Source organism: Oncorhynchus keta, chromosome 6 (genome assembly GCF_023373465.1).
Source record: "Oncorhynchus keta strain PuntledgeMale-10-30-2019 chromosome 6, Oket_V2, whole genome shotgun sequence".
Taxonomy (NCBI): domain Eukaryota; kingdom Metazoa; phylum Chordata; class Actinopteri; order Salmoniformes; family Salmonidae; genus Oncorhynchus; species Oncorhynchus keta.
In genome coordinates, this window is record NC_068426.1 from 12,413,489 (window position 1) to 12,440,244 (window position 26,756).

At 45.9% G+C, this 26,756-nt stretch overlaps 1 protein-coding gene across 1 annotated transcript in view; it reads right to left on the bottom strand.

Moving 5' to 3' along the window:
• The window catches only part of LOC118385741 (short transient receptor potential channel 5-like), an 82,170-nt gene extending 64,935 nt beyond the window's left edge, over positions 1–17,235 (bottom strand). Inside the window, exons 1-4 of the mRNA XM_052520727.1 lie at positions 16,723–17,235; positions 2,969–3,403; positions 803–1,124; positions 121–320 (exon numbers count right to left, since the gene is read on the bottom strand). Coding sequence (XP_052376687.1) covers positions 121–320; positions 803–1,124; positions 2,969–3,358 — 912 coding nt within the window. The 5' untranslated portion in view covers positions 3,359–3,403; positions 16,723–17,235. The remainder of the gene's footprint in view (positions 1–120; positions 321–802; positions 1,125–2,968; positions 3,404–16,722) is intronic.
• Positions 17,236–26,756: the final 9,521 nt, after the last annotated feature.

Here is a 26,756-nt window from a genome sequence, read left to right on the forward strand (position 1 = left end):
TGCTTGTTGAAATAGGTAACACTGCCAGCATAGTGCCCAGCACTTCACCTGATACAGTGCCAATCCATTCAGCTAAGGACACCCTCACTATACCAGACATCTTCTGCATGGCCCTCTCACCTCTTTCTGGTGGTACTTGATGGCCAGTTTGAGCTTGGCCAGATCGCGGCCGTCCTTTGGGTCCAGCTCCTCACTGAGGTAGTCCCGGTGGTTGAGGATGGTCTCCAGCTCTCTGGAGCTCCTGGCCTGGTCCAGCAGGTCCTTGGCAAACAGCTTACACTGTTGGGACAGCTCCTCGTACTCCTGACGGAACTCGTTCTAATATAATAATAATAATAATAATATATGCCATTTAGCAGACGCTTTATCCAAAGCGACTTACAGTCATGTGTGCATACATTCTACGTATGGGTGGTCCCGGGAATCGAACCCACTACCCTGGCGTTACAAGCGCCATGCTCTACCAACTGAGCTACAGAAGGACCACCGTTCTCCACCTGGAAGAGTCATAAACTAGTCAAAACCCCTTTATAAACCCTTCATAAACCCTTAACACGACTGGGACAGCTCCTAGTAATCCTGACAGAGCTCGTTCTCCACCTGGAAGAGTCATAAACTAGTTCAAACTCCTTTATAAACCCTTCATAAACCCTTAACACGACTGGGACAGCTCCTGGTAATCCTGACAGAGCTCGTTCTCCACCTGGAAGAGTCATAAACTAGTTCAAACTCCTTTATAAACCCTTCATAAACCCTTAACACGACTGGGACAACTCCTGGTAATCGTGACAGAGCTCGTTCCCCACCTTGCTCAGTTCTTTCAGCTCCCAGCCCAGGCGGAAGGAAGTCAGGATGGGGTCTTCGCTGGACAGGGCAATGAGGGACGGGCTGGCTAAGGTCTTGTAGACATTGAGGCGGGAGCGGGAGTGGCGCAGGCTGTCCACCTCGGAGCTGGACACGCACGCCACGCAGTCACAGCGGATCTGGTGTGGCCGGGGGATGGTGACTTTGCGCTGGACCAGCAGTTTGATGATCTCGTAGTTGTTGGTGTGAGCTGCCAGCATGATGGGTGTGATGTCAGGGGTAAACTCTGAGAACTGGGTATCCATCATCAGGTTGGGCACCTGGAGAAGAGAACAGGGGGTTGGGGTGGAGAGGAATTAATGAGTGGGCCCAGGCAAGAGCATAACCTGTATAACTTACATAACATGTACATAACCAGGAGAACATATACATAACATGTACATAACCAGGAGAACATATACATAACATGTATATAACCAGGAGAACATATACATAACATGTACATAACCATGAGAACATATACATAACATGTATATAACCAGGAGAACATATACATAACATGTATATAACCAGGAGAACATATACATAACATGTACATAACCAGGAGAACATATACATAACATGTATATAACCAGGAGAACATATACATAACATGTATATAACCATGAGAACATATACATAACATGTATATAACCAGGAGAACATATACATAACATGTATATAACCAGGAGAACATATACATAACATGTACATAACCAGGAGAACATATACATAACATGTATATAACCAGGAGAACATATACATAACATGTACATAACCAGGAGAACATATACATAACATGTATATAACCAGGAGAACATATACATAACATGTATATAACCAGGAGAACATATACATAACATGTATATAACCATGAGAACATATACATAACATGTACATAACCAGGAGAACATATACATAACATGTACATAACCAGGAGAACATATACATAACATGTATATAACCAGGAGAACATATACATAACATGTATATAACCAGGAGAACATATACATAACATGTATATAACCAGGAGAACATATACATAACATGTACATAACCAGGAGAACATATACATAACATGTATATAACCAGGAGAACATATACATAGCATGTACATAACCAGGAGAACATATACATAACATGTATATAACCAGGAGAACATATACATAACATGTATATAACCAGGAGAACATATACATAACATGTATATAACCATGAGAACATATACATAACATGTACATAACCAGGAGAACATATACATAACATGTATATAACCAGGAGAACATATACATAACATGTATATAACCAGGAGAACATATACATAACATGTACATAACCAGGAGAACATATACATAACATGTACATAACCAGGAGAACATATACATAACATGTATATAACCAGGAGAACATATACATAACATGTATATAACCAGGAGAACATATACATAACATGTACATAACCAGGAGAACATATACATAACATGTATATAACCAGGAGAACATATACATAACATGTATATAACCATGAGAACATATACATAACATGTACATAACCAGGAGAACATATACATAACATGTATATAACCAGGAGAACATATACATAACATGTATATAACCAGGAGAACATATACATAACATGTATATAACCAGGAGAACATATACATAACATGTATATAACCAGGAGAACATATACATAACATGTATATAACCAGGAGAACATATACATAACATGTATATAACCAGGAGAACATATACATAACATGTATATAACCAGGAGAACATATACATAACATGTATATAACCAGGAGAACATATACATAACATGTATATAACCAGGAGAACATATACATAACATGTATATAACCAGGAGAACATATACATAACATGTATATAACCAGGAGAACATATACATAACATGTATATAACCAGGAGAACATATACATAACATGTACATAACCAGGAGAACATATACATAACATGTATATAACCAGGAGAACATATACATAACATGTACATAACCAGGAGAACATATACATAACATGTAACCATCATGCTCATTGGGCTACAGTAAGGACCGTGTAGGCCTATGCTACTAGCTGAAATGTGCTCCTAAGGTCCACCTTACCTGTTTCTCTCCACTGGGCCTGCGGTGGGACAGCAGCAGTTCCACAGCCCCCACCACCTCCTTGCGAATGGCGTAGAGCAGAGCGTCGCCCACGTGCACGCCGTGGTTGAGCAGCAGCTCCATCACCTCCAGGTTTTCGTTCTCGATGGCGATGAGCAGAGCGCTGCGCCCCAGCGGGTCCAAGCAGTTTACGTTGATGTTGTAGTAGATCTCCGCCTCCTGCAGGGTCAGCTTCACCCCGGCATAGTCGCCCTTCTCCACCGCCGTCAGGTACGCCCGCTCCTCCACTGACAGCTCCGCTTCCGCCCGCACGATCTGCAGCGGGATGCGGTCGCGGTACGGTGAGTAGCTCGCCTTCTTGTAGTACAGCTGGGCCATGGGATTCATCATGTGCACACAGTCAGCGTCACTCGCGACCTACTGGGAGATTGGAATCTGGGGGCAAACAAAGAACAGCATGGGTTCGTTTTGTTCTCCACATATTGTGGAGTAGGACAGTGCTGAAAGCCTAAAAGGCTTTGCATGGTCATACAGCATTTACTGTGATGCGGCCTCTGCAGAAGTCAAAGCAAATATAGATTTTGTGGTTCGCGGAGTAGCGCAGAGCTGTTGTGAAGGAAGTTGTCAAGGAAGTGAGTTTGTGTTTATACAGGACTTCCCGTCCTGACCTACTGTCAGCCAATCATGTTAATGCGGAGCTATACGGAGCCCTCCAGATTGTTTCAAAATTTGAGAGTAGCACGGCGATGCGATTTCGGAGCACAATTTGGCCTCTGCGTGCCTGCGCGGGATCACCGCGGTGCGCTACCCCCAAGCCTCCACTCCCTCTCCATGCGGTGCCATGAATATGGATGTGTGTGACTGGAGCTCCAGAGACTGCAGGCCCTGCGGGGCTGTGTGGGGCCACAGCGCTGGCTCTCCTCCCAACCATGGTCCTTCTGTAGCTCAGTTGGTAGAGCATGGCGCTTGTAACGCCAGGGTAGTGGGTTCGATTCCCGGGACCACCCATACGTAGAATGTATGCACACATGACTGTAAGTCGCTTTGGATAAAAGCGTCTGCTAAATGGCATTATATATGGATGGGAGGGAATTTGGAGAAGGGGTGTCGAGGGGTGATGGGAGACCCCCCCTCCTGTCTCAGCCTCCAGTATTTTTGCTGCAGTAGTTTATGTGTCTGGGGGCTAGGGTCAGTTTGTTATATCTGGAGTACTTCTCCTGTCTTATCTGGTGTCCTGTGTGAATTTAAGTATGCTCTCTCTAATTCTCTCTTTCTCTCTTTCTTTCTGTCTCTCGGAGGACCTGAGCCCTTGGACCATGCCTCAGGACTACCTGGCATGATGGCTCCTTGCTGACCCCAGTCCACCTGGCCGTGCTGCTGCTCCAGTTTCAACTGTTCTGCCTGCGGCTATGGAATCCTGACCTGTTCACCGGACGTGCTACCTGTCCCAGATCTATTATTTGACCATGCTGGTCATTTATGAACATTTTAACATCTTAGCCATGTTCTGTTATAATCTCCACCCGGCACAGCCAGAAGAGGACTGGCCACCCCTCATAGCCTGGTTCCTCTCTAGGTTTCTTCCTAGGTTTTGGTCTTTCTAGGGAGTTTTTCCTAGCCACCGTGCTTCAACACCTGCATTGCTTGCTGTTTGGGGTTTTAGGCTAGGTTTCTGTACAGCACTTTGAGATATCAGCTGATGTACGAAGGGCTATATAAATAAATTTGATTTGATTTGATTTGATAGGAGAGAAATTGACTTTAGAAGTGTGCTTGCTTTTCCCTCAGCCTGGTCTTGCATGAGTGAGCCCCCTGCTTCAGGGCCTCTGTGGGAGATATGGGTCCACTCCAAGCTGAGCCATGGCTGACAAAACACTCTTCCACTGTATTTTCTGCAGCGTGTGGATGGCTGGGTGGTTTAAGTGCTGCTGGTGGGAGCTTGGGGACGGTGACCTTGGCAAGACTGTCACTACCTCAGGTACCTAGGCACCTGCTCAAATCACTTAGATTTGACAAACACAGTAAGGTGATTGGCCAGAACGGCCAGAGAGGGTGGATACGTCTGTACATAAGCCAAGCTTGTTAGCCCCTGATCCCTTGGTAATTGAACCAACCATTGACTTAATCAATACAACTGAGCCACCCTTTGAGGTGGCTGACACGCTGGTGTTGACTCTGTCCTGGTTACACCAGTATTACATTCCCTCAGGTATAATGAAGATTGAAACACTCCAAACACACAGAAAAATGATTGGCACAGAATCTCGACGAGGGATACTCAGTGGAACTTGTATGCTGGGAGTCGGGAAGCGAGTGAATAATTTAATAAACAAACAAACATGGACAAAACAAGAAACACAAGCAGCGTATAGACATGAAACAGAAGCCGAAACAATAATTCCTGGGGAAGGAACCAAAGGGAGTGACAGATATAGGGAAGGTAATCAGGAAGGTAATGAAGTCCAGGTGAGTCTGAAGAGGCGCTGGTGCACGTAATGATGTTGACAGGTGTGTGTAATAATGAGCAGCCTGGTGACCTAGAGCCCCAGAGAGAGGGAGTATACGTGACAGTACCCCCTCTCTGATACGCAGCTCCATCTGCAGGACACCGACCAAATGGACCCCCGGAACCAGGAGCGGACCGGTCGCCTCTGCTGAGGCACGGGAACCTGACGAGCCGGCTGAGGCATGGGAGCCTGCCGAGCTAGCTGAGGCATGAGAGCCTGCTGAGCCTGCTGAGGCATGGGAGCCTGACGAGCCTGCTGAGGCATGAGAGCCTGCCGAGCTAGCTGAGGCATGGGAGCCTGACGAGCCGGCTGAGGCATGGGAGCCTGCCGAGCTAGCTGAGACATGGGAGCCTGACGAGCCGGCTGAGGCATGGGAGCCTGCCGAGCTAGCTGAGACATGGGAGCCTAACATGCCGGCTGAGGCATGGAAGCCTGATGAGCCAGCTGAGGCATCCTCGGTTGCTCCAGCAGAGGCACACGGACGCAACGTCACCTACCAACACAAAAAACACTGATGCTCCCCTTTGGTGAGGCGTTATTCTGTAACGTGTACGCTGAGAGTCAGGAAGCAAGTACAGGGAGTGAATAATTGAATAAATAGATGAACATGGACAAGAACAAGAAACACGAGCAGCGCACAGACATGAAACAACGAAACAGAAACAATAACGCCTGGGGAAGGAACCAAAGGGAGTGACAGATATAGGGAAGGTAATCAAGGAAGTGATGAAGTCCAGGTGAGTTTGAAGAGGCGCTGGTGCGCGTAACGATGGTGACAGGTGTGCGTAATAATGAGCAGCCTGGTGACCTAGATTCCCAGAGAGAGGGAGTATACGTGACAGTTAGATTGTGTTTGCACCAATTCACCTTGGAAATGCTTTCCTGCGTCAGCTGTAAATGAGGAGGAATATGTATATTGACAACTAATAAGACTGTCCCAGACCTCCAACAACAACCTCCAATGTGTAATACAGCTATCATATCTAATACTAAGCATTATTATTATTCCTTAGTGATAAGCTTTGGTAGCATCGTTCCATCATGGCTGTTTAATATCTACTGTGCTCAAACGCTCATGCTGTTCCATATCTCTTCAACAGACCAGGCTGGCAGCTGCAGCGCACAGAGTGCACAGTTTTTCAATGTGGGCAATATTTATCATTAAATGTAGGTGAACCAAGCAAAGCCAACCGTATGCCCAGCACACATCCCCTATCTGTCTTTCTAACGGAGAGGACTAAAACTGGTCAAAGCAATTACATCAATCACCTCCTTTACAATCTCAATTCACATGCCTATGAAATATTAACTCTGAAGTCAATGATGTCTGTTGTCCCCCTCCATTATCAGATAGTTAATCTAGAGCTTGCTGTTACAAATAACCAACAGAGTTACGCCTCTGGAGGGACTTCTGGGGTCACAGGTCCATGATTTATTCAACATTATTTACTGGAATGAGACAGGGTTACCGTGGTTTCTCCTCATACTCACAAATTCATACACATTTATAAACACTCATACACATTCATACAAACCCACACACAATCAAGGCCCACCGAGAGTGACCAAACCGTGCTCTGTGTTATGAAGGAAGCAAAGGTAACCTGCCTAAATGATTACCACCCCGTAGCACTTACGTCAGAAGCCATGAAGTGCTTTGAAAGGCATGGCTCACATCAACAGAATAATCCCGGATACCCTAGACCCACTCCAATTTGCATACTGCCCCAACAGATCCACAGATGACGCAATCTCAATCGCACTCCACACTGCTTTTTACCACCTGGACAAAAGGAACACCTACGTGAGAATGCTGTTCATTGACTGAAGCTCAGCATTCAACACCATAGTGCCCACAAACCTCATCACTTAGCTAAGGACCCAGGGACTAAACACCTCCCTCTGCAACTGGATCCTGGAATTCCTGACAGGCTGCCCCCAGGTGGTAAGGGTAGGCAACAACACGCCTGCCACACTGATCCTGAACACTGGGGCCCCTCAAGGGTGCGTGCTTAGTCCCCTCCTGTACTCCCTGTTCACCCACGACTGCGTGGCCAAACACGACTCCAACACCATCATTAAGTTTGCTGACGACACAACAGTGGTAGGCCTGATTATCAACAACAATGATACAGTCTACAGGGAGGAGTTCAGTGACCTGGCAGTGTGGTGCCAGGACAACAACCTCTCCCTTAACGTGAGCAAGACAAAGGAGCTGATTGTGGACTACAGGAAAAGGTGGGCTGAACAGGCCCCCATTAACGTAGACGGGGCTGTAGTGGAGCGGGTCGAGAGTTGGTACACATCACCAACAAACTATCATGGTCCAAACACACCAAGACAATCATGTAGAGAACACCTTTTCCCCCTCATCCTGACCGGTTGCATCACCGCCAGGTATGGCAACTGCTAGTTTATTTTTAGTTTATTTAGTAAATACTTTCTTAACTCTTTCTTGAACTGCATTGTTGTATTCGGCGCATGTGACAAATAAAGTCTGAATTTATTTGATTTAATGTGTTAAACAAAACCCAAATCACGAGAACCTTTTCAAGTTACACGTCCAGGTATTGTCTTCACTTTAGAGGCTCCTGAGCATTCCTGTCAGCATCCATGACGCCTTCATCTCTAACCACAATCCCACCGGATGTCTGAATTATATAACCCTTCACTCCAATTATAGTGTTGAAGGCTAAATAAAAGAGTTTGGCATTGTTAAAATAAACCTACTGTGAATGACTCCTTATTATCTAGTGTGTCATCTTACAGCATATTATTATTCTACATGCTCCTGGTGTACTGTAACCTAATTAGTGTGGTGACCAGAGTGGTGAAGTGATGGGTGATATTAGGTTAAAGACTGTGAGGCATGGTGTTGATCAGCCCATGTGCTTCTCATTACTGCGTTGACTGATGCACAGACCACACATCTGCACCACACCACACTCCAATTACCACAAGACAAATAGCCTACAATGGAGTGGCTTCTCGGGAGTATATTTTTCTCTCTCAAGTGCATTTCAACCGTAGAGTTAAATTAAGGACTCATCTTAGGAACTACTTTAAATGTTAGGAGGCCTCAATGACTTTGTCCATGCTAAAACAGGTTATATCCATCTACAGTCCTCTATCTATCTCTATGATTTCAACCAACAACAAGACTGAGGGCAGTGCTGCTTCAATCATGTTAAATATATATATATATATATTTGTGTTGTGTTAAGTGTATTTCTATACAGAGAGACCACAGTAACATAATGAAAATGACTTGATTGTTTATCAAAACCCGAAATGAGGATATTGAACTAAATGAAATGAGGATATTCTATTAACTGTGCATGATGTGTAAATCAGGGGAGATGAAATACATGAGGAAGTACAATGGAACCAGCTGTGGGTGCTCAGTAATGTCATGGTGAACACAACCGATTCACTGCACTTCTGAAGTCTTGTGAGCTGCTAGAGTGGCCCTGCCCGCCTGTAGGTGAAGAGAACCACTGGAGAGGACTTGGATATTTCCGACTGATGTTTCATTGCTATGCCCAGCAATAGAAATGCATTCATTGATCAACTTGCATAAGAGTTGTCTCCTGACGTTCAGGATTCTCTGGTTCGGCTCATTCCATCAGGGGCTGGATACCTGGCACTTCATAAACTATCTGCCATAGAACAAACACAGCATTCTCCCTGCTCCAGTACAGTATAGAGGTGTAGGGAGGCTGGAGTATCCTCCCTGCTCCAGTACAATATAGAGCTGTAGGGAGGCTGGAGTATCCTCCCTGCTCCAGTACAGTATAGAGGTGTAGGGAGGCTGGAGCATCCTCCCTGCTCCAGTACAGTATAGAGGTGTAGGGAGGCTGGAGTATCCTCCCTGCTCCAGTACAGTATAGAGGTGTAGGGAGGCTGGAGCATCCTCCCTGCTCCAGTACAGTATAGAGGTGTAGGGAGGCTGGAGTATCCTCCCTGCTCCAGTACAGTATAGAGCTGTAGGGAGGCTGGAGTATCCTCCCTGCTCCAGTACAGTATAGAGGTGTAGGGAGGCTGGAGCATCCTCCCTGCTCCAGTACAGTATAGAGGTGTAGGGAGGCTGGAGTATCCTCCCTGCTCCAGTACAGTATAGAGCTGTAGGGAGGCTGGAGTATTCTTCCTGCTCCAGTACAATATAGAGCTGTAGGGAGGCTGGAGTATCCTCCCTGCTCCAGTACAGTATAGAGGTGTAGGGAGGCTGGAGCATCCTCCCTGCTCCAGTACAGTATAGAGGTGTAGGGAGGCTGGAGTATCCTCCCTGCTCCAGTACAGTATAGAGGTGTAGGGAGGCTGGAGCATCCTCCCTGCTCCAGTACAGTATAGAGGTGTAGGGAGGCTGGAGTATCCTCCCTGCTCCAGTACAGTATAGAGCTGTAGGGAGGCTGGAGTATCCTCCCTGCTCCAGTACAGTATAGAGGTGTAGGGAGGCTGGAGCATCCTCCCTGCTCCAGTACAGTATAGAGGTGTAGGGAGGCTGGAGCATCCTCCCTGCTCCAGTACAGTATAGAGGTGTAGGGAGGCTGGAGTATCCTCCCTGCTCCAGTACAGTATAGAGGTGTAGGGAGGCTGGAGTATCCTCCCTGCTCCAGTACAGTATAGAGGTGTAGGGAGGCTGGAGTATCCTCCCTGCTCCAGTACAGTATAGAGGTGTAGGGAGGCTGGAGTATCCTCCCTGCTCCAGTACAGTATAGAGCTGTAGGGAGGCTGGAGCATCCTCCCTGCTCCAGTACAGTATAGAGGTGTAGGGAGGCTGGAGTATTCTCCCTGCTCCAGTACAGTATAGGATCCTCCCTGCTCCAGTGTATAGGGAGGCTGGAGTATCCTCCCTGCTCCAGTACAGTATAGAGGTGTAGGGAGGCTGGAGCATCCTCCCTGCTCCAGTACAGTATAGAGGTGTAGGGAGGCTGGAGTATCCTCCCTGCTCCAGTACAGTATAGAGGTGTAGGGAGGCTGGAGTATCCTCCCTGCTCCAGTACAGTATAGAGGTGTAGGGAGGCTGGAGTATCCTCCCTGCTCCAGTACAGTATAGAGGTGTAGGGAGGCTGGAGTATCCTCCCTGCTCCAGTACAGTATAGAGGTGTAGGGAGGCTGGAGTATCCTCCCTGCTCCAGTACAGTATAGAGCTGTAGGGAGGCTGGAGTATCCTCCCTGCTCCAGTACAGTATAGAGGTGTAGGGAGGCTGGAGCATCCTCCCTGCTCCAGTACAGTATAGAGCTGTAGGGAGGCTGGAGTATCCTCCCTGCTCCAGTACAGTATAGAGGTGTAGGGAGGCTGGAGCATCCTCCCTGCTCCAATACAGTATAGAGCTGTAGGGAGTTAACAAGAATGTTAAAAACAGTTTAATTAAAATTAATGAATGGTACTACCTTCAAATGTGTTCAATTGTGCCAATAGATGGTCTGCCATTTGATGAGTGAGACTTCTGGCTCTATCACTATGGTGAGAACTATACATCTGGAAGAAAATTAGGTACTGTGTCCCTAGTGGCATTAAGACTGTACTACTGTACAAACCTCCAAACAACATTAATTTAAGAAATTGCATTGTGTCAGTTCAGGTTCAAGGGAGTCCTATATGTGTCAGTACCACAATTCAATTCAGCAGGCTGAACGTGCTTTTAATCCTGAAGCAGACACAGAGAACTTATCCACCCAGGAAATGCTAATAGGAGGCAAGATGCTTGTTTACTGCATCACAGACATGATGGGAAGGAGGAAAGAGAGAGAGAGAGAAGGAGAGGAGAGAGAGAGAGAGAGAGAGAGAGAGAGAGAGAGAGAGGGAGGAGAGGGAGGGAGGGAGGGAGGGAGGGAGGGAGGGAGGGAGGGAGGGAGGGAGGGAGGGGAGGGAGGGAGGGAGGGAGGGAGGGAGGGAGGGAGGGAGGGAGGGAGAAGGAGGAGGAATCCACCAGAAGCACCATGAGAAATGTAAATCTTCCGCTCAACTGTGTGTGACTCGTCCACACTTCCTACCCCTGAGATATTGTTTCTCACAGCCCGTCAACTGGGTTAGGCACAAAGCTCAACAATGACTCTAATTATTATCACAACAATGCTAATACTCCTCCTCAGAGAGATGAGTTATTCTTAACATTACTTTCTTTACTCGTCACCCACTGTTGGGTTCGTTTTCCACCCACGTTACAGTGAACTCGGTGTGTGCATCCAACGCGGACAGAGAATTATGACTAGGGTTACAAAGGGAAGGTATATTATTGGAAATTTGAGGAAGTTTACCAGTAAACAACCCGAATGTTAGTATCTTTTAAGGATTTGATGTGATCTATATCTAGTGGCCCTTTTGGGTACTTCAGATTATCAAAGGTGTCGGTAATTATCTCTGGCCCCCTCTCTGGCCTTATCACATATAATATATATGGAATAATTAAATAAGACGATTTTAAAATTAAACATAGAATGACAAAGTTTTAAATCATTGTTCTAAATGTATACAACAGGTGGGTCTAATCCTGAATGCTGATTGGTTAAAAGCCCATTCCAGCTGATAAATGCAGATGTTCCATTTGACTGTAAATACAGGGCAGTTCTAAATGTATACAACAGGTGGGTCTAATCCTGAATGCTGATTGGTTAAAAGCCCATTCCAGCTGATAAATGCAGATGTTCCATTTGACTGTAAATACAGGGCAGTTCTAAATGTATACAACAGGTGGGTCTAATCCCGAATGCTGATTGGTTAAAAGCCCATTCCAGCTGATAAATGCAGATGTTCCATTTGACTGTAAATACAGGGCAGTTCTAAATGTATACAACAGGTGGTTCTAATCCCGAATGCTGATTGGTTAAAAGCCCATTCCAGCTGATAAATGCAGATGTTCCATTTGACTGTAAATACAGGGCAGTTCTAAATGTATACAACAGGTGGGTCTAATCCTGAATGCTGATTGGTTAAAAGCCCATTCCAGCTGATAAACGGTTCCAGTATGAAATGTTAATGTTTCGGCATCAAACTGGTGGTATTTGGGAAAAAGGTCAATTACACAGGTAATTGAAAATAATGCCATTGTTGATTACATGCTTTTTTACTTCATTTGGCAATTTTGTCTTGAACCATATGGTCTATCTAATAGAAAGTCATGGACAATATTCAAATATAAACTGACAAAGTTACGATAGATTTCCATAGATTTTCTGTCAATTACCTAAATTACTGAAGATTCCGGTAACTTTGGTAAATTACTGGTAGCTTTGCAACCCTAATTATGACACAGGGCAGATTCTTAGAAGCACTAAAGGAGCCTGAACATTTGATTCCTCCTGCGCTACCTACTGTATTCACAGCAAGGAACTAACTACAGTACATGGCGTAATCATTGGTTTTAACACATGGCTTAGTTAGAGGGTAGGTTCAAACATCGTCTCAGGTGTGGAACCACAGGTGTGATTTCAAAGCACACCTGAGACACACAGATGGATGGAGAGACTGCTGCCGTGGGGAAATGTAACATCCATCTGGACAATGCAGCACATCTATGTGCTGTGGTTTCTGACATGTAACAGATTTAGATACTATATATATATGTGGAAATGTGGAAAAAGTAAACAGATCTGAATACCTTCCAAATGCACTGTATAAAACACACAGAGTGCAAAGCTGTCATCAAGACAAAAGGGTGGTTATTTATAGGAATCTCCAATATAAAATATTTTTGATTTGTTTAACAGTTTTTTGGGTTACTACATGATTCCATGTATGTTATTTCATAGTTTTGATGTCTTCACTATTATTCTACAATGTAGGGAAAAAATAAATAAAGAAGAACCCTTGAATGAGTATGTGTTCTAAAACTTTTGACTGGTAGTGTATATATATACACAGTGTATTCGGAAAGTAATCAAACACATTGACTTTAACCACATTTTGTTACGTTACAGCCTTATTCTTAAATTGATTAAACATTTTTTTCCTCATCAATCTACACACAATACCCCATAATGAGAAAGCAAAAACAAGGTTTAAGATTTTTTTGCAAATGTATTAAAAATAAAAAACTTAAATATTACATTTACATAATTATTCAGACTCTTAACTCCTTGTTGAAGCACCACTGGCAGCGATTACAGCCTTGAGACTTCTTGGGTATAACCCTACAAGCATGGCACACCTGTATTTGGGGAGTTTCTCCTACTCTTCTCTGCAGATCCTCTCAAGCTCTGTCAGGTTGGATGAGGAGCATTGCTGCAGAGCTATTTTCAGGTCTCTCCAGAGATGTTCGATCGGGTTCAAGTCCGGGCTCTGGCTGGGCCACTCACGGACATTCAGAGACTTGAGTTGTCTTGGCTGTGTGCTTTGGGTCGTTGTTCTGTTGGAAGGTGAACCTTCACCCGAGTCTGAGGTCCTGAATGCTCTGGAGCAGGTTTTCATCAAGGAACTCACTGTACCTTGCTCCGTTCATCTTTCCCTCAAACCTGACTGGACTCCCAGACCCTGCCGCTGGAAAACATACCCACGCCATGATGCTGTCACCACCATGCTTCACCATAGGGATGGTGCCAGGTTTCCTCCAGACATGGAACTCTGGAGCTCTGTCAGAGTGACCACTGGGTTCTTGGTCACCTCCCTGACCAAGGCCCTTCTCCCCCGATTCCTCAGTTTGGCCGGACATGCAGTTCTAGGAAGAGTCTTGGTGGTTCCAAAATTCTTCATTTTAAGAATGTGTTCTTGGGGACCTTCAATGCTGCAGAAATGTTTTGGTACCCTTCCCCAGATCTGTGCCTCGACACAATCCTGTCTTGGAGCTCGATGGACAATTCCTTCAACCTCATGGCTTGGTTTTTGCTCTTGCACTGTCAACTGTGGTACCTTATATAGACAGGTGTATGCCTTTCCAAATCATGTCCAATCAATTTAATTTACCACAGGTGGACTCCAATCAAGTTGAAGAAACATCTCAAGCATGATCAATGGAAACAGGATGTCTGAGCTCAATTGGGAGTCTCATAGCAAAGGGTCTGAATACGTATGTAGATAAGGTATTTCCTTTTTTATATATACATTTGCAAAAATTGTGTGTGTGTGTGTGTGTGTGCGTGTGTGCGTGCGTGCGTGCGTGCGTGCGTGTGTGTGTGTGTGTCTGTAAATTACTTAATTTTGTTTTATTTGGCATTGCGGTACATTGCTATCGTTCAAGCTGAATTTAGATAACTGAGCACAGACATCAATTCAACGTCTATTCCACATTGGTTCAAAGTCATATTTTTTTTTAAAGACATGTAAACAATGTTGATTCAAACAGTGTGTGCCCAGTGGGTTGTATCTGTTTGGAGAACTTGGAACATATGTCTAATGACTGTATGACAGGAGAAGGAGGAGGATGAAGAGATTAAGAGGAAGGAAATGATGTGTGATTGTTTGTGTAGTGCTGTGTGCGGTGAGATTAGATTAGATTAGGGCTGTTGACTTGCTAAGAACACAGTAGCACACCTCTTACAGTAGTTTGATTGAATATGTGCATTAGAAATGAGGAAGAGAGGTCTTTCAAATCAAATTCAAATGTATTTGTCACATGCTCCAAATACAACAAGTGTAGACCTTACTGTGAAATGCTTACTTACAAGCCCTTAACCAACCGTGCAGTTCAAGAAGAGTTGAGAAAATATTTACCAAATAAACACTGCCTATTATATAGGTCCTGGATTGCAGGAAGCTTGGCCCAAGTGATGTACTGGGCCGTATGCACTACCCTCTGTAGCGCCTTAAGGTCAGATGCCGAGCAGTTGCCATACCAGGCGGTGATGCAACCGGTCAGGATGCTCTCGATGGTGCAGCTGTAGAACTTTTTGAGGATCTGGGGACCCATGCCAAGTCTTTACAGTCTAGAAGAAGTGTTGTTGCCTACCCTTACCACCTGGGGGTGGCCAGTCAGGAATTCCAGGATCCAGTTGCAGAGGGAGGTGTTTAGTCCCTGGGTCCTTAGCTTAGTGATGAGCTTTGTGGCCACTGTGGTGTTGAATGCTGAGCTGTAGTCAATGAACAGAATTCTCACATAGGTGTTCCTTTTGTCCAGGTGGGAAAGGGCATTTGAATGCGATTGAGGTTGCGTCATCTGTGGATCTGTTGGGGCGGTATTCGAATTGGATTGATTCTAGGGTATCTGGGAGGATGCTGTTGATGTGTGCCATGACCAGCCTTTCAAAGCACTTCATGGCTTCCGACGTGAGTGCTACGGGGCGATAATCATTTAAGCAGGTTGCCTTTGCTTCCTTGGGCACAGGGATGCTGGTCTGCTTGAAACATGTAGGTATTACAGACTCAGTCAGGAAGAGGTCTGTCCTTTCGTATCTATCTTACAAATCATACGCAGGAAGAATCATTGGCGTGGTATTAACTTGCAGGCCCAATTGTTTAATTGTGTTTCAGTCCTTTTAAAAGGTCGATGACAATTCATGTTGAAGTGCTTAGAAGGGTCCATGTCTCTGTTAAAATAAGCACAAAGTGCCAAAGCCTGCCTAAACACATGCTTTAAAACCCTCTCAACACAATGTGGTGTTTTTACAGTTATTGTCTGTGGTAAGAGAGGTTTACTGGTAAACGACAGTAGATGACGCCCTGTGTTTTTATCTCAGCATTAATGGGGGATGTATCAATAACTCATGGTTGATGATTTCCACAGAGATAAACAATCTATTTCAACTAGAATGACAGCCCATTTTCCTCTTTTCTGCATTAATGATGGATTTAGATAGCCCTTTCCTGCAGTCGAAGGACCAAACACCCCCTAGTGGCCTCATGGGTGGAATGTAGTAATATTTTTCATAATTTCATCATTTCTAAACATGCTTTTTTAACAGCCGAAAATCCGGTGTTTCTATGTCAAACGGTTCTGTTATATTTCAGTCTTCTGTGTATATAAAGTGTAATGTTGAGGTTCAAACTCAAAATGTAATACATTTCAACTCCATATCTGACATGATACCGGTGTCTTCTTTATTTATATACACCCGTAACCATGTATTGTAGGTGTATACTTATGTTTCAAAGTAGATTTGTTTAAGATTACCAAGAAACCCACTGCAGTAATTTAACACAGCTGATTGATCTCCTGAAGATTAAATATGTACATTGAGCCACCATTTCCAGTGTGTCAGAAAATGAAAGACAAACACTAGTCCGATCATTCACCCTGGAATCTGGATCATACTTAGTCTGACTATGGAGATGCAATGTTTACACATGGATTGAAAAGATAATGAGGAACTTACCTGATGCAGATTTTCTACATTCTCTATTTCTTTGTGTTTCCCTACCAGTCTGTCCCTTTTCTGATTACTTCTAGATCATTTTTTTATGGTGATTGGGTGGTCCTGTTAGAATTGGTGGGATTCTTATCCAATCCTCATGGTCGGTGGCTGTGGCTCCAAGAGACGTCTCTCAGCTCCCACCATGGAGCAGAGAACTCGAATCGGGAACAGGGAAGGCTGATTACCCAGAATCTCCATCCCTATACTCCTCCCCACTGCGGGGTAAAATAACAAGAGCACCACTGATAATCCAGGAGGTTTTCTCTAGCATCAGATAAGAGACTAATAAATGGCTGGGTATCTTCTCTCTCTGTAAGAAGGGGTGTCTGTGGTGTTCTAGCTCTGTTCTGTTATCCTGCGCTCGTCTCACCCCACACAGGTTGCAGTGCTCTGCTCACTCCTCCCTGATTGGTGTAGCGGCAGGGCCGGGGGCTCGCCGTGCGTTTGCCGCGGTTGTCATGGTGTCGAGCGGAGTGTGGTCACAGCGGCAGCTGCAGCAGATGCCCTTCTCCAACCCCTCTCGGTCTCTGTCAAAACTGCCAGCTCCTCCCCTCCTGTCTGTCTGTCTGTCTGTCTGTCTGTCTGCCTGCCTGCCTGTCTGTCTGTCTGTCTGTCTGTCTGTCTGTCTGTCTGTCTGTCTGTCTGTCTGTCTGTCTGTCTGTCTGTCCTTACATCAGACTCCCCTCTTTGGCGCTTTGCTTTCTCACTCTCTTTTCTCACGCTCGTCTTTCTCAACCCTCCCTCCCCCTCATCTATCTGTCTCCCCTCCTTATCACTCCTACACCAGCCTCCTCTCCCCCACTCATTCATCTTCAGTATCTGCTTGTATAGGGGCTGTTGATGTCAGCTATTCTCTCTCTGCTCCCTAAATTGCAGGTGAAATTAGTCATCCGAGGCTAATCAAGGATCAAGGGATTTTACATGGCTTTACCCATTCCTGCCTGTCGCCACCAACCCTACAGAGTTTAGTCTATAATTCTGCAGTTCACCATTTGCATGCAGAATCAATACATGAACCTGTAATGTAGGCTACCTTGTGTTGCATCTAACCAGACTGTAATTGTGCTACCCTAATTGTGTTAATTGAATGGAGCCCCATGTATTCTGGTGACTCTCCATGTGATCCAGACCCATTGTGGGGATAAATGAAGAACCTTTGAAATGACAATAGGAGAGAGGATATGTGCCAGCGATGTGCTCAGCCTCATGGAAAGCAAGACAGGCGAGCAGAGAGTGAGGGGATCATTGATTCACTGTGGTGTTCGTTTTCCCCAGTCAGATGACATTACCTATACAGGAATGGCTGGCTTGTGGCACTGCAGACGACACACACAGAAGACGACACACACAGCAGACGACACACACAGCAGATCTAACTACTCACTATGCCCATTTACTAGAAACAATAACAGCCCAACTTAGATTCAGTGTGCCACTGGCATACCAATATCATTCTGAAAAACATGCCCGGTCTTTAATAAGAATGCAAATGTAGCGCCAGCAGGTATTCACAAGATGAAAAAGATCTGAGTATGTCCCACACTGCTTCTGTTCAACAAAAAGGAATTATTTTTTTTGTTCTTCGAAAGACTCTATCCAAATACCCTGATTGATTACCCATGTTAACGATTATCATCGAACATCTGTATCACATAGGGATGATTTGATAGCCTAAATCCTGCTCAGACAATTTCCCTGGTTAGTCTGCAATCCAGTCAACCACACCTAATCTATAGAGTGATTAATTTAATTACTTGATGAATTTAGAAAATTCTGTAATTAGAAATTGGCAATGTGGGTTATTCATCAAGATGCAGCCTGGACTGTGGATAAAACCCTCTTCCCTATAGTGCTGTCTCCTCATCTCTGCTCCTTTGATGGCTTGTGGGTCTTGACATCCATAATGTATACGATGGGTCTGTTCTCTCATTTATTCCTGCTGAAATAAATCCTGCATCATGTGGCTTTCCATGTTTCTCTTCATTTGTCTGAGGCAGGAAAGAATTGTCTCAGTAAACAAAGAGAGATGGGGGTAGCTTGGTCTTGGTTATTCAGGTTTGATTATTAGATTGTTATTTAAATGAGGCAAAAGACATGGCTCTATATATCGTCAGGAAAAACATCTGAATAAAGGTATTTAAATAACCAAAGGAAATATTTGGTTCACGAAACAGAAAGGGGACGACAAACAGAAGAGAGAGAGAGAGAGATGCTCAATTCTGAGATGGTGGGGACAAGAGATCATACTGACACATTTGGCATATGCTGTCATGGGTGCACAGAAGCTCTCCCTCGCTCTCCCTCGCTCTCTCTCGCTCTCTCTCGCTCTCCCTCGCTCTCTCTCGCTCTCCCTCGCTCTCCCTCGCTCTCTCTCGCTCTCCCTCGCTCTCCCTCGCTCTCTCTCGCTCTCCCTCGCGCTCTCTCGCTCTCCCTCGCTCTCCCTCGCTCTCCCTCGCTCTCCCTCGCTCTCTCTCGCTCTCCCTCGCTCTCCCTCGCTCTCCCTCGCTCTCCCTCGCTCTCTCTCGCTCTCCCTCGCTCTCTCTCGCTCTCTCTCGCTCTCCCTCGCTCTCCCTCGCTCTCTCTCGCTCTCTCTCTCGCTCTCCCTCGCTCTCTCGCTCTCTCTCGCTCTCCCTCGCTCTCTCTCGCTCTCCCTCGCTCTCTCTCGCTCTCTCTCGCTCTCCCTCGCTCTCCCTCGCGCTCTCTCGCTCTCCCTCGCTCTCTCTCGCTCTCTCTCGCTCTCCCTCACTCTCCCTCGCTCTCCCTCGCTCTCTCTCGCTCTCCCTCGCTCTCTCTCGCTCTCCCTCGCTCTCCCTCGCTCTCCCTCGCGCTCTCTCGCTCTCCCTCGCTCTCTCTCGCTCTCTCTCGCTCTCTCTCGCTCTCCCTTGCTCTCCCTCGCTCTCTCTCGCTCTCCCTCGCTCTCTCTCGCTCTCTCTCGCTCTCTCTCGCTCTCCCTCGCTCTCCCTCGCTCTCTCTCGCTCTCCCTCGCTCTCCCTCGCTCTCTCTCGTCTACACTGGTTTAGAGGGGTTGGTGTATCTGGGAAAATTAAGCAGCTTGTGGCCAAGAGCAGAGCACATACACAGGTTTTAAGAGGTGAAGATAACAGGAGGGAGATTTGTTTGATCAATTATCGTCTTATGTTGGACAAATGTCTACGTTGATTGTGGGCTATTATGGCACAGTCTGTTGGACAAATTAGGTTTGTCTAATATGCCCACGTGTGACTGAGCAATGATATACTATAACCATTCCAAACCAATGCACAATGAACGATTTCACAACAGAGAGTGGGATATCCAGGAAGTAAGCGTGGTGATGTAACCATATATGAAATATAAACCTGCTAGGTAGGTCACAACACGCCAAATGGCTAAATGTATAATATGTATATTTAAATGATCCGGCAACAACATGAAATACCCGTAGTGCTGTTTCTGATTTTACTGTAAGTCACAGTCAAAGTCTCTTAAATTGTCATTTGAACTGTGATGTACTGGGTACCCAGGTTTCACTCCTGTGTGTACTGACCAAACAGGCCCCAGGAGTACAGATGGATACCCAGGAAATCTGGGACGGTAATGACAGAGGGCCAGTGGATCAATAGAGACACTACACACTGCAGCTAGCTGACAGCAGCACTGTCTCACTCTGATGGCCTCTCAGCACACACACTACCGAAACAACCGAGGGCTTTCTGGGATCATGTTTCAATATGGTCCCCCCAGGACGACACTGGCCCTGTGAGACACAGGAGGACAAGATTGATCACTGAGGCCAGGTTCTAATCCCTTATTTTGGTGTGCCTGTGCCCATGTCCTGGTAACCTTCCTGGTAATCTCCCTGATAACCTAATGTAGCAGGCATAAAATAAACGCCTGAAACTACTGCAGACCCCCCCCCCCATGAAAAAAATACTACAGTTTACTATAGAATACTACAGTTTACTATAGAATACTACGGTTTACTATAGAATACTAAAGTTTACTATAGAATACTACAGTTTACTATAGAATACTACAGTACTGGGTGACTTCCGGTTGGGTGACGTAAGAAGACGTGTTTGAGAAGCTTCCCCAATTAAACTATTATTTTAAAGTCACTGTTAGTTTTTCTGTTAGATGTATCAGTTGGTTATATTCTTTGAATAACTTTTTATGGTACTATGAGCAAGACCAACCCGGAGAGAACTGCAATGACCAACATGGCCAGCACTGCTGCAGAGTCTGAGGCCTTGTCTATGACCACGCCTGTAGTTGTGCTAGCTAAACAGAGAAGTAGCCTAAAAGAGGATATGGCTTCTCTCATCAGAGCCACCAGTCTTGTTAACGTGCTGCTGTGCGGTTTGTTGCTAACGTTTCTTTGCTACCTGCCAACTTTACGTTTTTTACTTTTTGATTACCGTTTTATATTTGTTATTTTCCTCCCTCACTCAACTTTTTTCATTCAACTTTTTCACTACGGACACTTTATCTGGACATGGTTATACACAACCTCCACCAGCCAAAGCTAAGCCGTAACATTAACATGATGCCTTCTAATTGCAGTCGCTGTACTCATAATATACAGGAGAATGATCGCCTTATGGCGAGGATAGCTGTGCTGCAAGCCCAGCTTCAGACGCAATCATTAGGCAAGGGTAATATAAGTGTAGGAAAGGATGAAACAGCGTCTGTGCCACCAATAAGTACAGATAGTAGTATAAATCCCCTCGCACAGTCCCTGCAGCCGGACAATTTTCTCATGGCTTCTGGAAGGAAATGCTGTAGGAATGCTCAACCGGTGACACTCATTCAGACGACAGAAACTTTCAACCGGTTCTTCCTGTCACGTTCTGACCTTAGTTCCTTTGTTTTGTCTTTTGTTTTAGTATGGTCAGGGCGTGAGTTGGGTGGGTTGTCTATGTTAGTTTTTCTATTTCTGTGTTTGGCCTGATATGGTTCTCAATCAGAGGCAGCTGGCAAACGTTGTCCCTGATTGAGAACCATATTTAGGTAGCCTGTTTTCCTTTGTGTTTTGTGGGTGGTTATTTTCAGCCTTTGTGTGTCTGCACCAGATAGAACTGTTTCGGGTTGTCACTTTGTTTTTTTGAAGTTTTCAGTTTCTTTTTAAAAAGATGAACACTTACCACGCTGCGCTTTGGTCCTCTCCTTCTTCCACCTCTGAATGCCGTTACAGAACCACCCACCAAAAAAGGACCAAGCAGCGTGGTAACGGGTATTAGCAGCGGTCGCAGGACTCCTGGACATGGGAGCGAGATCTGGACTATGTCACAACTTGGGAGGAGATAGACATGTGGTCAGTCGACCCAGGGAGAGTGCCGGAGCCCGCCTGGGATTCGATGGAGCAGTGTGAGGAGGGATACCGGCGAATGGAGTCAGCACGGCGGTGCGGAAGGAAGCCCGAGAGGCAGCCACCTGCGCCAACTTCCGTGCTTACCGGAGAGAGAGAGGGACCGGGTAGGCACCGTGTTATGCCTTGAGGCGCACGGTGTCCCCGGTGCGTGTGCATAGCCCGGTGCGGAACATCCCAGCTCCTCGTATCGGCCGGGCTAGAGTGGGCATCGAGCCAGGTGCCATGAAGCCTGCTCAGAGCATCTGGTCTCCAGTGCGTCTCCTTGGGCCGGTGTACATGGCACCAGCCCAACACATGGTGTCCCCGGTTCGCCAGCTCAGCCCAGTGCTGGCTATTCCACCTCGCCGCACTGGCCTGGCTACGGGGAGCATTCAACCAGGTAGGGTTGGGCAGGCTCGGTGCTCGAGACCTCCTGTGCGCCTTCACGGTCCGGTCTATCCGGTGCTAACTCCACGTACCAGACCTCCGGTGGCAGCCCCCCGCACCAGGCTGTATCTCCGTCTTCTGCCTACAGGTGCTCCCTCTCCAGAGCTGCCGGAGTCTCCCTCCTCTCCAGAGCTGCCAGAGTCTCCAGTCTGTCCTGAGCCTTCAGTCAGCCAGAGCTGCCAGAATCGCCTGTCACTCCAGAGCTGCCAGATTCTCCCGCTTGTCCGGCACTCTCGGAATCTCCCGTCCATTCGGGACCCATGGCTAGGGTCCCCAGTCGGAGGTCGGCGGCGAGGGTCACCGCTCGTAAGAGGTTTCGGTTTTGCGGCCGGAGTCCGCACCTTTGGGGGTACTGTCACGTTCTGACCTTAGTTCCTTTGTTTTGTCTTTTGTTTTAGTATGGTCAGGGCGTGAGTTGGGTGGGTTGTCTAAGTTAGTTTTTCTATGATTTTCTGTGTTATGCCTGATATGGTTCTCAATCAGAGGCAGCTGTCTATCAATGTCCCTGATTGAGAACCATATTTAGGTAGCCTGTTTTCCTTTGTGTTTTGTGAACTGTTTCGGTTGTCACTTTGTTGTTTTGTATTTTGTAGTGTTCAGTTTCTTATTAAAAATATGAACACTAACCAAGACAGCCGTTACACTCCCCATTAAGCAGAGTCCGCGTCCTCCCTGGTCTCTCCCCTTCCCGTTACGGGGTCTGAGATGCTGAAGCCTCCCACCATTAGCTCTGACAAATTGAAAACCCTAGTCATTACCCGTAGTATTAGACTTAAAACGAATCATCCAGCAATCATACACTGTTTACCAGGGGGCAGGGCTACCGACGTTAAGGCTAATCTGAGGATGGTGCTGGCTAAGGCTAAAACTGGCGAGTGTATAGAGCTATCGTTATCCACGTCAGCACCAATTACTGTATGTATAGATATGGTTAAAGTGACTATGCATATATGATAAACAGAGAGTAGCAGTAGCGTAAAAGAGGGGTTGGCGGGTGGTGGGACACAATGCAGATAGCCCGGTTAGCCAATGTGCGGGGGCACTGGTTGGTCGGGCCAATTGAGGTAGTATGTAAATTAATGTATAGTTAAAGTGACTATGCATATATGATAAACAGAGAGTAGCAGCAGTGTAAAAGAGGGGTTGGGGAGGGACACACAATGCAAATAGTCCAGGTAGCCGGGTATTTGAATACCTGTTCAGGAGTCTTATGGCTTGGGGGTAAAAACTGTTGAGAAGCCTTTTTGTCCTAGACTTGGCACTCCTGTGCCTCTTGCCATGTGGTAGTAGAGAAAACAGTCTATGACCGGGGTGGCTGGGGTCTCAATTTTTATGGCCTTCCTCTGACACCGCCCGAGCAATTGCCGTACCAGGCAGTGATGCAACCAGCTCTTGATGTTGCAGCTGTAGAACGTTTTGAGGATCTGAGGACCCATGCCAAATCTTTTTAGTTTCCTGAGGGGGAATAGGCTTTGTCGTGCCCTCTTCAGGACTGGCTTGGTGTGTTTGGACCATTCTACTTTGTTGGTGATGTGGACACCAAGGAACTTGAAGCTCTCAACCTGCTCCACTACAGCCCCTTCGATGAGAATGGGGGCATGCTTGGTCCTCCTTTTCCTGTAGTCCTCCTTTTCCATAATGTTAACTTTCACTGCTATGCGAACGATACACAGCTGTACATTTCGATGAAACATGGCGAAGATCCAAAATTGCCCTCGCTGGAAGCCTGTGTTTCAGACATAAGGAAGTGGATGGCAGCAAATGTTTTACATTTAAACTCGGACAAAACAGAGATGCTAGTTCTAGGTCACAAGAAACAAAGATATCTTCTGTTGGATCTGACAATTAATCTTGATGGTTGTACAGTCATCTCAAATAAAACTGTGAAGGACCTCGGCATTACTCAGAACCTGATCTCTCTTTTGACGAACTTATCAAAATTATGTCAAGGACAGCTTTTTTCCATCTTTGTAACATTTAAAAATTCTGAAACTTTCTGTCTTAAAATGATGCAGAAAAATGAATCCATGCTTTTGTCACTTATAGATTAGACTACTGCAATGCTCTACTTTCCGGCTACCCAGGTAAAGTACTAAATAAACTTCAGTTAGTGCTAGTGTTAGTGCTTCAGTTAGTGCTAAACACAGCTGCTAGAATCTTGATAAGAACCAAAACATTTGATCATATTACTCCAGTGCTAGCCTCTCTACACTGGCTTCCTGTTAAGGTTACAGCTAATTTCAAGATTTTACTGCTAACCTACAAAGCATTACCTATTACCTAAAGCATTACCTAATATTTCCTATTTGGTCCTGCCGTACATACCTACACGTATGCTATGATCACAAGACGCAGGCCTCCTCACTGTCCCTAGAATTTCTAAGCAAACAGCTGGAGGCAGGGCTTTCTCCTATAGAGCTCCATTTTAATGGAATGGTCTGCCTCTCCATGTGAGAGACACAGATTTCGTCTCAACCTTTAAGTATCTTTATTGAAGACTCATCTCTTCAGTAGGTCCTATGATTGAGTGTAGTCTGGCCCAGGGGTGTGAAGGTGAATGGAAAGACACTGGAGCGACAAACCGCCCTTGCTGTCTCTGCCTGGCCGGTTCCCCTCTTTCCACTGAGATTCTCTTCCTCTAACCCTATTACTGGGGCTGAGTCACTGGCTACTGGTGCTCTTCCATGCCGTCCCTAGGAGGGGTGCGTCATTTAAGTGGGTTGAGTCACAGACGTGATCTTTCTGTCCGGGTTGGCGGCCCCCTCAGGTTCGTGCGGTGCGGGAGATCTTCATGGGCTATACTCGGTCTTGCCTCAGGGTAGTAGGTTGGTGGTTGAAGATATCCCTCTAGTGGTGTGGAGGCTGTGCTTTGGCAAAGTGGGTAGGATTATATCCAACCTATTTGGCTATTGTCGGACAGGGCCACAGTGTCATCTGACACCTCCTGTCTCAGCCTCCAGTATTTATGCTGCAATAGTTTATGTGTCGTGGGTTTAGGGTCAGTCTGTTATATCTGGAGTATTTCTCCTGTCTCATCCGGTGTCCTGTGTGAATTTAAGTATGCACCCTCTAATTCTCTCTCTCTCCGTCTCTCTCTCTCTTCTCTCAGATGACCTGAGCCCTAGGACCATGCCTCAGGACTACCTGGCCTGATGACTACTTGCTGTCCCCAGTCCACCTGGTCATGCTGCTGCTCCAGTTTCAACTGTTCTGCCTGTGGCTATGGATCCCTGACCTGTTCACCGGACGTGCTACCTTGTCCCGGACCTGCTGTTTTGGACTCTCTCTACCGCACCTGCTGTCTCTAACTCTGAATAATCAGCTATGAAAAGCCAACTGACATTTACTCCTGAGGTGCTGACCTGTTGCACCCTCTAGTCTACAACCACTGTCATTATTATCTGACCCTGCTGGTCGTCTATGAACGTTTGAACATCTTGGCCATGTTCTGTTATAATCTCCACCCAGCACAGCCAGAAGAGGACTGGCCACCCCTCAGAGCCTGTTTCCACTCTAGGTTTCTTCCTAGGTTACAGCTTTTCTAGGGAGTTTTTCCTAGCCACCGTGCTTCTACACCTGCATTGCTTGCTGTTTGGGGTTTTAGGCTGGGTTGCTGTACAGCACTTTGTGATATCGGCTGGTGTAAAAAGGGCTTTATAAATACATTTGATTGATTGATCAGTACTTCGCTGGCACCTCTCCAAACTTCCATTGACGTTTTTCGAGAAACAGTCAACACGAATGGGCCACACTTCATTACACTAGAAGGTTTCTCCGCTGACAAAGCTGAGCTGTCTCTCATATGAAAACGGCCAGCACAGCTCTACTTTCCAAGGTAGATTTGTTGGAGAATTACACAAGAACGGAGAATATCTGTATCGTTGGCGTCATGGAGAGAATTGAGACTGGAGTCAACCCTGTGAAATGTGTCTCCGGCATGCTGATATACAGTTGAAGTCAGAAGTTAACATACACTTAGGTTGGAGTCATTAAAACTTGTTTTTCAACCAATCCACAAATGTCTTGTTAACAAACTATAGTTTTGGCAAGACGGTTAGGACATCTACTTGTGCATGACATCTACTTTCTGCAAGTAATTGTTTTATTGATTATTTCACTTATAATTCACTGTATCATAATTCCAGTGGGTCAGAAGTTTACATACACTCAGTTGACTGTGCCTTTAAACAGCTTGGAAAATTCCAGAAAATTATGTCAT